This window comes from Nyctibius grandis, chromosome 7, assembly GCF_013368605.1.
Source record: "Nyctibius grandis isolate bNycGra1 chromosome 7, bNycGra1.pri, whole genome shotgun sequence".
In the NCBI taxonomy this organism is placed as follows: Eukaryota; Metazoa; Chordata; class Aves; order Nyctibiiformes; family Nyctibiidae; genus Nyctibius; species Nyctibius grandis.
In genome coordinates this window covers 34,178,901-34,193,958 of record NC_090664.1, presented here as the reverse complement: position 1 = coordinate 34,193,958, position 15,058 = coordinate 34,178,901, and the positions used below count along the sequence as shown (strand labels likewise).

General features: G+C 43.2%; 1 protein-coding gene across 1 annotated transcript in view; it reads left to right on the top strand.

Annotated features, from left to right (window-relative positions):
- Positions 1–14,587, top strand: part of ZNF804B (zinc finger protein 804B) — a 270,945-nt gene extending 256,358 nt beyond the window's left edge. Inside the window, exons 3-4 of the mRNA XM_068405530.1 lie at positions 8,181–8,311; positions 10,957–14,587. Coding sequence (XP_068261631.1) covers positions 8,181–8,311; positions 10,957–14,587 — 3,762 coding nt within the window. The remainder of the gene's footprint in view (positions 1–8,180; positions 8,312–10,956) is intronic.
- The last annotated feature ends 471 nt before the right edge of the window (positions 14,588–15,058 follow it).

The window sequence follows — 15,058 nt, the reverse complement described above, 5'->3', positions numbered from 1 at the left end:
GTCCAGGTCTCTCTGAATGGCTGCACAGCCTTCCTGTGTGTCAGCCACTCCTCCCAGTTTTGTGTCATCAGCGAACTTGCTGACAGTGCACTCTAATCCCTCATCCAAGTCATTAACGAATATATTGAATAGTACTGGTCCCAGTACCGACCCTTGAGGGACTCCGCTAGACACAGACCTCCAACTGGACTCTGTCCCATTGACCACCACTCTCTGGCTTCTTTCCTTCAGCCAGTTCACAATCCACCTCACTACCTGATCATCCAGACCACACTTCCTCAGTTTAGCTGCAAGGATGCTGTGGGAGACCGTGTCAAACGCTTTACTGAAATCGAGATAGACCACATCCACAGCTTTACCATCATCTATCCACCGGGTTACGTCCTCATAAAAGGCTATCAAGTTGGTTAAGCATGACTTCCCCTTGGTGAAGCCATGCTGAGTGCCCCTAGTGATCCCCCTATCCTTGATGTGCCTAGAGACAGCACCAAGAACAAGTTGTTCCATCACCTTTCCGGGGACGGAGGTGAGGCTGACCGGTCTATAGTTACCCGGGTCCTCCTTCTTGCCCTTTTTGAAGACTGGAGTGACATTCGCTTTCCTCCAGTCCTCAGGCACCTCTCCCGTTGCCCACGACTTAGCAAAGATGAAGGAGAGTGGCCTAGCAATGACTTCCGCCAGCTCCCTCAGCACCCGCGGGTGCATCCCATCAGGGCCCATGGATTTATGGACATCCAGATTGCTTAATTGGTCCCTGACCCAGCCCTCATCTACCAAAACAGATTCCTCCTCTATCCTGACTTCTTCTGGGGCCTCAGGGGTCCAGGGCTCCTCAGGACAGCCTCCAGCAGTATAGACAGAGGCAAAGAAGGCATTCAGTAACTCCGCCTTCTTTTTATCCTCTGTCTCCAGGGCCCCCACCTCATTCATCAGTGGGCCTACATTGCCTCTAGTGTTGGCTTTACCTGCAATGTATTTGAAGAAGCCCTTTCTGTTGTCCTTGACCTCTCTTGCAAGGTTTAATTCCAAGGAGGCCTTAGTTTTCCTAGTTGCCTCCCTACATCCTCTGACAACAGACTTATATTCCTCCCAAGTGGCCAGCCCCTCCTTCCATGATCTGTACACCCTCTTCTTCCACTTGAGTTTGCCCAGCACTTCCCTGTTTAACCATGCAGGTCTCCTGGTACCTTTCCTTGACTTCCTACCTGTTGGGATGCTCTTATCTTGAGCTCGGAAGAAGCAGTCCTTGAATGCTAACCAACTATCTTGGGCCCCCTTACCTTCTAGTACCCTGTCCCATGGGATTTCCCCTAGCAATTGCTTGAAAAAGCCAAAGTTGGCCCTCCTGAAGTCCAGGGTTGTGATTCTGCTAGCTATTCTGTTCCTGCCACATGAGATCCTGAACTCTACCATCTCATGGTCACTACAACCAAGGCTGCCCTCAACCTTCACCTCTTCAACCAGACCCTCCTTGTTAGTGAGGATAAGATCCAGCAGCGCTCCTCTCCTAGTTGGCTCATCCACCATTTGCATCAGAAAGTTATCATCAATGCACTGGAGGAACCTCCTGGACTGAGGATGGCTGGCTGAGTAGGCCTCCCAGCAAATATCAGGGTAGTTGAAATCCCCCACGACAACCAGACCCTGTAATTGCGAGACTGCTCTCAGCTGCCTGTAGAAGGCCTCATCACCATCCTCATCCTGATCCGGTGGCCTGTAATAGACACCCACAACAGTATCACCCCTGCCAGCCTGCCCCTTAATTCGCACCCACAAACTCTCAACTCGCTCCTGATCCGCCCCTGGACAGAACTCACTACATTCTAGCTGCCCACTCACATAAAGAGCAACTCCACCACCTCTCCTTAGTGGCCTGTCTTTCCTGAACAAGACATATCCATCCATGACCACATTCCAGTCATGCGAGGCATCCCACCAAGTCTCTGTAACTGCCACTAAATCATAGCCCCCCGACCGAACACGGATTTCTAACTCCTCCTGTTTATTCCCCATGCTGCGTGCATTGGTGTACAGGCATTTCAGGGAGCGAGCCGATTTCACCCTAGGGGGATGGGAGGCCTCCTGGTCTACCTCAACACTAGAGTGTTTCCCCAGTGATGCAAGCCCAGCTACTACCCCATCCCCCTTCGAATCTAGTTTAAAGCTCTCCGAATGAGCCCTGCTAATTCCTGTCCCAGAACCCTTTTGCCCCTACGACATAAACCTTTCCCATGTATTACCGTCACGCCTGGTGTCTTATAAAACCAGCCATTATCAAAGAACCCAAAGCCCTGCCTGTAGCACCAGTCTCGTAGCCAGGCATTAATAGAGAGAATCCTACTATTCCATCCCACGTCATCACCCGAAAATGGAAGGAGGGAGGAGAAAACAACTTGTGCTCCAGACTCTTTCACCAACCGTCCTAGGGCCTTGTAGTCTTTCTTCATCCCCCTCAGACTACGGGATGCAGCTTCTTCCCCACCTGTCTGGAAGATCAGCAGGGGGTAGTAGTCTGTGGCCTTCACCACGTTGGGGAGTTTCCTGGTGATATCCCTGATTCGGGCTCCAGGCAGACTGCAGACCTCCCTGTGATGGGGGTCAGCTCTGCATATTGGGCCCTCAGATCCCTTTAGGAAGGAGTCTCCAACCACTAAAACTCTTCTCTTCTTCCTTGTGGAGGAGGTAGCTATACGCCTGTCAGGTTTTTCTGACTGTGGTGGGACCTCTGATATAGGTTGCCTCTCCACCACATCCCCATTGGACTGGCTGTATTCCACTAGGGCTTCATATCTATTTCTCAGAGGCACCTGAGAGGGGCAGAGTACAGGGGTCCCTCGATCCTGGGAGCTCTCCGGCAGGTGCTCCCATTTTTGTTGCAGGGAGGGCAGAGCCTGGCTCCACCAGTCTATCTCCATTTCAGCCTCCCGAATGCTCCTAAGCCTTTCTACTTCGGCTTGAAGCCTTTCAACCTGGCTTTGCAGATGTGCCGCTCGGTCGAGCAGATCATCTACCTGTTCACAGCGCACACAGCCCCCTGACACCACAGAGACGCTGTAGCATTCCCTGCAGCCTGCGACCTGCACCATCGCCTCCTTCCGTGGGAACTCTGTCTGGGTTCCCACATCCATTTTGGTCTTCTTCCGCCAGGTAGATACCATTGTTCTTTCACTGAGCTGGGAAATACCTGTTGGTGACACCCCTGGTTCACAGCTCCTTGGCACCTTCCTCGCCTTGTGCACTGGGAGGGAGTCAGCGCCCTCTCCAACGAGCTGCAAACTGCTGCGGCCTCTCCTGCCCTGGGACACACACAGTCACTGCTGACTCACACAGTCACTGCTGACTCACACAGTCACTGCTGAGTCTCCCTCTCCCCTCTGACCAGGGACTAGTCCCTGCCCTCCAGGAGGCTTTTTATCACCCAATCAACAGGGGGTGGTGCGTTTAAATCGCCTGCGGTGCCTCCGGCTACGCCCCCTCCTCTCCTGATTCGTTGCCGGGAACCTCCGGGTCCGGGGTGGGGGGGGAAGCAGCTCGGGGCTGCTGCTCGGGGGGGGCTCGGGGGGGGCCCAGAGTACGAAAACCGCCCAGTTACAGCCCGATGTCACCCTCGCCCCCGCACTAACCTCAAGTCGCTGCCACCGCTGTACGCTACAGGCGCTCATAAGTCAGTGAAAAGCAAGTACTGATCACAATAAAGTGACAATTTTTAGAAAACAACCGAATATTAAGAATGGGCAGAAATTGCTAAAGTACAGGTATTTATCCACTGATACTTCAAGTCTAGCAAAAGTAGGTAGTGAAGATGCAGCTCCATTAACTCATTTGGATCTCCTGGTCATTCATACCAGAGTTCAGGAGGAAAAGAACAGATTCAGCTGTTTTTGAGTGGGTCTTAGACAGAGGAGCCAACATGACTCAGACCTGGTTGTATAAGTAAATCTTTCCATAATAGTGAATATTATTTTGTAGTCTTTTAATATTCTGTGTGGGTGTTTATAAAAAAAGGGATGTGTTACTTTTAGACATGGCAACGTCCACTCGCACATGTACACGAAAACCAGGGAAAGAATAGAACATGAGTCTAAAAATGAAATATAGCTCCATGGCAAGGATATTTGTAGCAGGTGAAGGCAGAACACAAGATTGTTATTAAATAAATCATAATTTATTACACGTGCCTCTATTTGGATGCCCAGTTAAGTACCTAATTACTGGAAACATGCAATTGCTGTGTAAAGTGATGTTAATTTTCAAGCACACCTGCTGAGCTTAGGGTTGTCATTCAGGTACTTGCTCAGTCGCACGCTGTTGTGCGCCACCTGTGGAAAATATTTGTGTGCCTGTCAGGAGCCTGGCACGGGTTATTAGTGAGGAAAACCATGGCTTTGCAGGTTCAGCAGGCAGTCCCATGGCCTTTCCAACATAGCTGACAAATTTCATTACGATTCCTAACTGAAGCTCTGGCAGCGCAGCTTTTTTTGTTTTGATGAGGTGATGTGCAGGGAGAGCCCTTTCTCTGCTCAGACTGTCGATTCTTTTGAGTTCTCGGATTTCATCTCCAGTTGATGAGTCCTTCACTATGCTTACCTACGTTTTTTTCATTCTTTTCTCTACTTCCTTGACACATGCTGTATGCCATTAGAGAGCAAAAAATACTGCTAGAACTTCTATTCTTAGTGTTGGTTCATTTGCTTTGTTGATTATCATCCTAACTGTCAAAGAAGTGAAATGGCATTTCTTTGCAGTACCTGTGCTCCATAGTACTAGCTTTCACATTGTTCTTTGTTTCCTTGACAGGTAGAAACTGTTTCTGTTTTTCCTCATGAATGCTTTATGCGTGATATTGAACAGCTCATGGTGACAGCTAAAACAGAGCAAGCGGCACTAAAGGGCATTTCTCAATTGTGTTTCTTTGCCCTTTGTTCACATTGAAGACATTAACAAGACTCAGGATTACCTATGTTTTTCTATGGAGGATAGGATCTTTACTGCTTAAATATCTTTACACTCTTGTAAATATTACTTGGGTGACAGAAAGTGTGGATTCATTCTGGGAAGATTCTCTGATTTCTTTTACAGCTTTGACTTTAACATATTATTTGAAGAGCTTCTTTCTTGGACCAAAAGTAACATTGTCTTACATATTCAGCCATTTTACTGTAAATTGTAGGGAATGAGGTTGAGGGAATGGAGCGCTATATGACTGGCCTGGCAAGGGGCAAGTGAACAGTGGGGGAGGTCATGTAAGGGGACAGGAAAAAGACAAAAATGTGGTGGAGCAACCATTCCTTTCCAAGCAACTGAAGCCTAAGAGCTTTAAAGAGGACTTTGCAGCTGTCCTGTTTCAGAGTCTAGTTCAGATGTTGGAGTTGACAGACGCTTTCCAGAGAAACATACAGATTTGACAGACTGTAAATATTTCTGATTAAAACTGCAGGACAGTTATTGCTGTTTGGTGGTGCACCAGTTCCCTCAGCAACTGCCTTTCTGGCCTTCTCATCCTGATCCAAGTGAGTGTGCCTGTGCAGAGATATCACAGTGGTTGAGAGCCAGCTCTTAAGCTCCTTGACCAGCTGATTCGTGGGCAGCCCAGCTCTCCCTACCTCCAGTCAGTCCTCAGAGGCACATGTCTTGGAGTCCAGAAGGCTGAAAGCAAACAAGAAAGTTCTACTCTTAGTCTCCCAGAACTTATTTAGTTTTCTCTCACAGGTGTTATCTGGCTTTTTAAAAAATCCCATACTTGAAGGACAGGTGATATGACAGTGGTGGGAGATACTCACTACAGCTTTCCAGCGCTCTTCACAGAACATCATCACGGACCCTGTACAGCCTGTTTCCACCAAGGGTGGAAAAGCTGCCATCTCTTTAGATTGTATAAAGCCCAGTGGTTTTTATCTATTCACTTTGTCTTCATCTGCTGACAAATGCTAGACCTCTCTCCAGAAAGCAGTTCTCTCTCATGCGTTTATCATTCTCTTGACCCCTACAAGTAAAGGACTCTTTGCCTTCAGCCCTGTTTCTCAAACACAGAAGACTCTTGCTCTCTGCAGAGGTCTGTGCCATGGCTAGATTGCTCCACATACCTGAGCTACAGAAAGTAATATTTGCTGCTACAATGCTGCGTCAGCCTCCAATTTATCCTACTGGTGCGTGTTGCACTTTTGGCCATGCTATAGGGAAACAACAGCATGAGATGATGGCAGTGATTGGGGTGTCGAGCTTTAGGTGCTGGTAGACAGGCAAGCAAGCATAGATGCTGGCAGCTGAGCAGCAATTTAAAAATAACTGTGATACCAAAGCCTTTCTTCAAGTCTAGCTTGCAAAAACAGCTTTCTGGGCTCCATGGAAAGTTTAGCGTTTCCTGGTGTTGACACTATAGTTCTGAATTTCACAGAAGAGCACAGGGCCACCTCCAGACCCAGGGGCAAGCGGATGCAGCGGTTTAGTTCTGAGTCCTGGTCCTCAAGGTTTCCAGTTTGGGCATGTGGTTGAACGCACCAGAGCACTCTTCTGGCTTGTAAACCTGCCTTCCCCAAGCACCACGGCACTGGAGAGGTGGTAAAGGGAGGAAGGCATTTCTGCCATGGAGTGTGGAAGCATGGACCTGAACCGGGAAGTTGTAAGGTTGGACATGACCTACTGTGTCCTAGACAGCACAGTCAACTCAAAGGCAAGATAGTACCACTTTTTTTGCAGCAAACGTTTTTGACACTGTCATGGTTTGAAGCTGGGTTGTCTATTAAACCAGTGGCAGACACTCTCTATTAACCCCTTTCAGCCCCCCGAGAAGAGGAAGGAAAAGAGAAAAGGGAGAGAGACTTGTGGGTTGGAAAGTTAAAACAGTTTTAATAAACTATAACAATATAAAGGAGTATAATAATAATAATAATGGAAATAGCTAAATATATACAAATATATAAAAAACCAAGACTGAGCTCCCCTGATGGTGGTCACGTCCCCACCGGCACTGCAGGGCAGGGTCCGGGAAGGCCCAGACTGGGCCCAGCGACGGACGGGAACTGTATTCAGGGATGCACGGATCGGGATCGGGGGCGGCAGGAAAATGGACAGAGCCCTGTTCGGACACTGGCCATAGCAGAAGGGGGAAGGGACGCTTGTGATCCCCCCGCTTTATACTGAGAATGACGTGTATGGGATGGAATACCTCGTTGGTCAATTTTGGGTCACCTGCCCTGTCTGCTTCTCCCTGCAGGTGTGACCCCCCTTCGTCTCTTCACTCTTAAGCAGTGAGGAATTTAGCAGTGACCTTGGTTTCTCTAAGACTAAGTACAGCAAGAGCCTTTCTGCATAACATCCTTACCGGTGCCTCAGTGATAACTACAAACTTCGAGCGTTATCAGTCCTGGAAGCAGACACTGTCTGCAAAACACAGTTATTTTCAGAAAGTGCAGTTACTTAGAGGAGACTTAGCTGAAAGTAAAAATCACTGAAAGGAAAATTAGTTCTGTTTTAGTCCAAACCAGGACAGATACTTTTTGGTTTGTGTCTTCTTCACATTTCCTTATACTATCAGCAGTGCAAAACCAGGTAATTAAAAATGTAATAAAGGCAAAGAATTTTGCTCTCTCCAACAGGATTTACCTGAGTTTTAGATGTTTAAGGAGACCAAAAAGAATGTGAAAATAACCATAAAAAGTTTCCTGATCAAATATTTCAGACAGTAGTTCTTTCCTTTGGAAAATAAATGCAGTCTTAAAAAGCTACAAAACCAACACAGAAGCACACATACATCCATGCATACATGTGCAAGTATAGCGATCTATAAAATATATTACACACACACGTTCAGCTTTATTTTAGTATATGCCTATGGATTAAATTCCAACTGACTGAATTAAATAGGAAAATTTCAATTACATTGAATGGCGTCTGGTTTTGTGTATGTATTTGTAGACAAGAGAAGATTTGTGTGCTCATAAGGAACTAAAAATCTATCATTCATACGTAAGTATATATCAGCTAAATTGCGATGGCCCAATCTTATTGTTTTGTTAGTCAAAAATATAATTTTCAATCACTTCTTAGGATGATAGCATTTTAAGTATATTTTTACTCTCCATTTACATACTAATTTCACCAAAAGCAAATAAATTGAGTAAGAGGAAATGCATCTGCTGTGTACATATTTAATCCCTTCTCTTTTTGTTCTTTTCACACAGAGACTGAAAGATTTAAAACAAAGAGAATTTGCTCGAAATGTGGCTTCAAAGTCATGGAAAGATGAGAAGAAACAGGAAAAAGCACTTAAGCGGCTCCACCAGCTTGCAGAGTTACGGAAGCAGTCAGAATGGCAAGTATTTAAAATTTATATTACGTTTTAATGCCCTCTTTCCTCAGTCCCAGAAGAAATCTCCATATTTTTACTCCTACACTCTGTAATGTACAGAGATAGTGTATACTGTGGCCTGTTTTCAGCTCTCCCCAGCTCCAAATCTTCCTGTTCTGCAAACCATAAAATTGAAAGCCCCTGAATTAGTTACTTGTTGTTTGAAGGTTTGTGTTTTTCTCTCCTGTAGCTAGTTAATCTCATCTCTTCTGAACTGAGAGGTTTGAAGATGTTTTTATAATATCACCATTTTACCTGACTCAAACTGACCTGAATAGATTAATATAACTGTCTTATCATTTGATAGTAAGTGAACGGGAGAAGAAAAAACACCTTTTAGAGCATCTGTACTTTAGTCTGTGAACCATTTTCACTGCTGAGATTATTCTCTCAGTTTCTCTGTAGAGTAACGGAAGTATCATTATGTGAATGGAAAAAAAGTAATTAACTGAGTCAAGTTTATCCAATACTGTTAGCTCTATTCATGAATATCCAGATACAGTACAAATTTTGCACTAATAAACCTCTACATTTGAGAAATCGCCTTTGTTTAAGGACACTGAATGCTTCAGTAGAATAGATTGCCACCAGACCAATTGTTTATGTTACTCTATGACCATAATGAGTTAAGTATATAATTAAACCGGCATCTTTTTAAATTCATATCAAACTTACTGTACCCTGGAAATAATAACATTCAGAGTTTATTATACACTCATTTTGGCCTATGTAATCGCTTTTGAGTAATCTGCTGAAATATAACAGTTTAGTGCTAATGTATCACTTTTATGGTTACAACTCCATTTTCATACAAATCTACTGAAAGGAATGTAACTGCCTATGGGAAGATGCCTTTTTGCCCACGCACTTGAAGATGTAGTCTCAGATAGACCGATAAGGTCAGGGATAATAGGAAAGCCAGAATGAGACTGGGAGGGAAAAAGCAGGTTTGCTTTTAGAAAGAGCCAGGAGTCCATGATCCTTTACAAAGAGCCTGGAAAGACAGTGCTTGCTATTCCTGTTTGTAATGACTAATAGGTTTGGGGTGGCTGAGAGCCGTGATCTTGGTGGAGTGGTAACATTCCCAGTTGCTCAGGCAAGACAGAAACTCAGCCTTTCTAAGCAAAAGTCTACACACACACACAACTGTTATTGTCCCTGAGTACTGTGTCTCATGTTCCAACTGAATTCCTCACAACAAGCTAATACAATTTGACAACAAAATTACTGTTAATCTCGTGCACAGAAAAACTGAAGATGCAGCTTTATTTTTCTGTTTCAAGGAGACTTTTAAAAGGATCCTTTTACATGCCTTCTCCAAGAGATAATTCCTTCTAGATGTACAAATAGGGTTGAATTTTGTATCTCTTGATGCCAAATTTGTGGCAAATGCAAGTACATTCTCAGCAATGCATACATATTCTCATACTCTGTGTTGACCTTACTCCAGGGAGTCTTTATGTCATTCCCACTGATGAAGATGAGTGCATTTTTATAGCATTTATAAAACATGCTAGCCTATTTATAGACAGCTGTTATGCAGATCTGTAATTTACTTACATTTAATTAAAATATATTCTAATTTTTAATCAAACTCTTTACTGAAGCTGGTTCCAAAATTTTTTCATGTAAGTGTACTGTAGTAATGCATTGATAGCAAATATAGATAATTGGTCTAATGAAATCCATGTTTAAAATATTACTTGGAATAACATTTTATGGTGTCTATTTATGTCTCATCTCTAATGGAAAATGGCAACAGTCATTCCAAACTCAGTTAATTATCTGTTACAAGAAATCAATGATTTACCATGTTCATTAAGGCCTTCTGAGAATAAGTTGATTTTTTTTTTTAAAGTACAAGAAAACTAAAGCACAGATTTAATATCTGAGAGGTTTTGGAAAGAGAAAAAAATGTAATTAATGAAAGTGGAATACAGAAAGAGAAAATATGGAAAAGTCAGTCAAATGATGGTTGATAATGAGAGCACTGAAGTTGCCATTAATATTGATGGAAGTCCACTTTGTGTCCTTTTCCAATGTCTGGTGATAGTTTTAGCATTAATATGTCTTTGAATATTTCACAAATTCATTTATTGTGGAATAATATAAAGATAAAACAAAAATCTACTCTTAAAAAAATCATACACACACACACACATACACACCCCCCAAGCAAGCAGAAGGCTGCCTTTTCTCTTACAGAATTTGCTTCTGCAGATGCTCCAGGTGGAAGTGTCTTATTTTGAACAAGGCACAATTTCCTTTGCAGTAGCCTCTCAGAAAACAAACAGACCGGATTCTCTTTGACATAAATTCAGAGTAAAGACAATATTGTTTATTCTATATGAGCATAACTCTGAAAAATAGCATTCATGTGCTGACTTCAAATCATATAATTTCCTGTACATAAAGACTGTCTTGCCCATATAGAAGCCCGAGCTCATGGCTAGACTACAGATTTACCCTTTAGAAACTTTAGAAACTTAGTTTTGCCTTGTAACATCATGAGTGACACCCTTCTTTACCAGACACTGTCAAATGTGAGTTCTGTCTTAACTTGGTTACTTAATACAACTTTATTTTTTTTTTTATTTATTACCTTGCAGCATCACTGGGAGTGGACCATTGCTTAAAGCCCCCAGATTAGTCATGGAGAAGCAGCAATCACCAGATGGCATTTTCCTGTACAAAGGCAGCAAGTTCACAGCCAACTCTCAAAGAACTGCCACAAGTGAAGGACAAGGTTTCTCCAGCAGCCTAATAGAGAAACAGCAGCTTATCATAAGCAGGCACCAGTCCCCTACTGAAAGACCCCATGCACTTGGAAATCAAGTCTCAAAAGTGTTCCCAGATAGCACCAATGCTTCTCAAAGGGCAGGAGTGTCTTTCTCATTCTCAAAAAAAGTCCCTTTGAAGCTTGAGTCCTCGGCATCAGTCTTCAGTGAGAACTCTGAAGAAGGAAATGATTGTAGTGAATCCCCCAACCATAAAACAAAGCAAGCTCTTGAGAGTTGTCATGCTGGCAGACTTTTGGAGGAGGTTGTGAAAACAAGCTTAGATAAAGGGCAACCTATTACACAAGACCAAATGGATTTAGATAACGGTGCATCAAGTTATGTAGCTGAAAAACCTAAAATGCTAAAGGAAAATGATAAAAGTAGTGATAGACAATTAGAAGAAAAAATCAGTGCTCATCCTTCATTTTCCAAAGACAAAATACAGCTTTCAAGTTTAGATTTTTCTGGTTCACTTAGAGAAGCAGAGCAAGAGAGCAAATTGAACGAGTCTGAGCAATTGTTAGAAACTCTCATTTCACCTTCATGCCAAGCTAGCAATTTTTGTACACAGCCAAACACCTACAAGCACAGCCATGCCCACCTGCCTGACCAGTTACCTGAGCTCCCACAACAGCCAGAACCTCAGCTGGTATGCGCAAGCAACATTAATGACAGCCCTGGGGTGATAAAAAGAGAAAGATCTTTGGAGAGTTTAGAAACCACAAATGGGAATACAGAAACACTTCCAAGAGAGACCATGGTTAAAGACGTTAAGCACCAGGCATTGCCTTTCCTCCATGTAATGAGCAAAGATGGCACCACTGCTCTGCAGTGGCCCACAGAATTACTTTTGTTTACAAAAACTGAACCCTGTATTTCATATGGCTGTAATCCATTGTATTTTGACTTCAGACTCTCTTTAAATCACAGAGATGGTAAACAGCATGAAACAAAGAAAGCAAGCTGTAAAGAACACTCTATAAATAAGACTGCAGCTGAAAATGAAGCCTCAGGTTTAATAAAACACAAGCAAATGTCAAATGAACAAGATAATCAGTTGTTGAAACCAAAGAAGATGAAAGTTTCCCTAAATCCAAGAAAGGCCAAGCAAAAAGCTGAGTCACACATAGGGAAAGAAATGAATGAAAATGGTCAAAAATGCATTGCAGATTATTTGAATGAAAATATACCTAAAGTGCCTGCTTACCTCGATGTCTCACAAAAGGATTACATGACAGAAAAAAGTCTTCATACAACAACACTGAGAAGACCTTTGAAGCATCATTTTCATAGCTGTGAAAGAAAAAAACAGAACATTAGAAATGAAAGCATTTCCTTTTCTGCTCTTATGTCTAGGATTAAAAAGTCTAAAGCTGCAAGATGTAGTTTAATTTATTCTAAGGAAAAATGTGAAAACCAAAATGACTGCAGATCTGTTCAAGATATGGCCAGCTGCAGCAGTGACATAAGTGACAGTGGAAAAGATTCCAGTGGAAGTTTCCTTAGTTATAAATCCAGTTCAAACATCAGGTATTCAGAAAATGAAGGATGTGGAAGTTACACAAGACGCTGGAGATTCCCATCTCCTCAAAAGTCCTCCTCTGACAGACATTCCAGCTATTCTGACACTCCAGTTAGCAGTACGAATAGCTACATGAGTCCCACGTCAAGCAATCACAGCAGAAATCATTTGCTTTTTTGCTGTAAAAGAAAAAGCAAGACAGATGAAAGGCACAAATGTAAACACAGAAAGCACAAGTGTATTTTCACTTCTGATGATACAGACGAGGATTATCTTTGTTGTAGTAGAAGTCACAGAACTAGAAACTGTACACAGAGGGGCACAATTAAATATCAAACATGTTCAAGACATAAAGTTTTACAACACAGAGGCAGATCTAAACACAGCAGATGTAGACACAGACATTGTGACAAAGTGCATAGTAGAAGCAGAAGCTACCATAGCTCCAAAAGTCATTCCACCAGAGATTCAAGAAGCAGTGAAAGATCATCTAGTAGTAGAATATCAAGAGGCAGCACTTCAGGATCCTTCTCAAAAGAGACTGACAACTGTGACAACAAAACAAAAGAGGTCACAGAAAGAGGTTATAACATCGAATCTGGAAAAGCTGAAACTGCACATTACGACTCTCTGAATGTTAATGGTCAGTCAAAAAACTTTGCCACCTGCTCTTCTGGAACCCTGGCAAAAGGCGCATGTGGAAAAAGAAAGTCACTGACAGCCAAGTTACTTTTAGAAAGAGTACAGTCCAAGAAAACCCAGGAACAAATGCATGATTCAGAGAGATTTTCAAACACTTGTGGGGTAGAATTAAAGGATTACTCGCGAAGTCACTTTGCTCTTCAGTTTTCATCATCGGTAGATAACATTGCATTGTTACCTTTGCCAGAGAAACTGCTAAGCATAGGTAAAAATGACACAGGGCATAATGAAATCAGTTCCTTGGAAACCAGTGTGAAGAAAAACAACTTTGAAGTGTCAGGGATAACTAATGTTGCTCTTTCAACAGGCACTGATTATGATCGTTGTCTTTTTGAAGACATCATTCAAATAGGAAGGGGCTATCAGAGCCCGAGCATAAAAAGGAACACAGCAATAAAGGAACAATCCAATCTCTTCATTAGTGAAGTGCAACCCTTTATACAAAGCTGTGACCCACTACCAAATGATTTCCCTGGTGCTTTTCCCTCTAATAGATATTCTGTTCTTGCTAATTCAACAGAGACCAAAGAAGAACTACATGATGTAAACACAGACTGGAACCGGAAAGAAGACAGTTCAGACTCTCTTTGTGACAATGTTATGCAGAAGTATGATGACACAGCAAATGACCCAGAAGTGTACAGTAAATCCACTTCCCCTCCTTTAGCGCAGCAGCCTATTACGTTTTCACCAGAGGAAGTAGACAAATACAGGTTGCTGCAGCTGCAAGCCCAGCAGCATATGCAGAAACAACTTCTGGCAAAACACCTGAAAGTTTTGCCTGCCCCAGGATCAGCTGCCTTCTCTGCAACACCAGCAGTTCCTGCCCTCCCTGTTCAGCAGCATGCGACTGTCACTACCATCCACCACACAGTGCTGCAAAGCTTTTCTGTCTCGGCATCTCTACATCCCCATGGCAGCCATCTCTCCCTGGCACACCTCCACCCCCTCTCTCAGGTGCATTTTGCCCCCATATCACTTTCCCCATTAGCACCAGCCCTCATTCCCACCCACCCTGCTTTGCTGACAGGACACCCACTGCACTTGGTCTCCACCACCCCCCTCCACCCTTCCCCACTGACCTTCCCCACACTGCCACACACTGCATATATCCCAGCCTTATTTACACCACACTTGAATGCAGCAACACCTTCTGCTATACATCTAAATCCCTTAGTTCATCCGTTATTCCAAGGGCAACAGCCCCATCAGCATTCTTGCACTAGCCAGACCTAACAGTTACCTAAAATAAAAGAAGTTTTCATTGTTTCTAGCTATTTAAACTAGCCCAAACAATTACACCATGGCTCCAAAATCAAATTTGAATAAAATAAATTATTCAGTGTTCAATCACATGTCTGAGGGGAAATCTACTATTTTCTGAGAGCACAACAGCAAATATTTTAAAGTCCACATTCTGGCTGACAGTATATGAATGGTGATTTAGTTCTTGTAACACTGAGTAGAAGCTGGTTTAAAGCCTTTTATGATACTATAACAAGAAGGATGGGGTCCAGCTAGTGTCATTCTACAGAAGGTTTGGAAAGAACAGCTTGAATTGAAGTCCGTGACTGTCAGTAGGAATGGGACCACATCACCCAGACACAGTGGGACCAAGAATATCAACACTGATGAATGATTTATAGTAGCACAAAATAAGGTAGAGCAATCTTGATACACCTCAAAGGTTTGCTTTTCTGAGTGTGT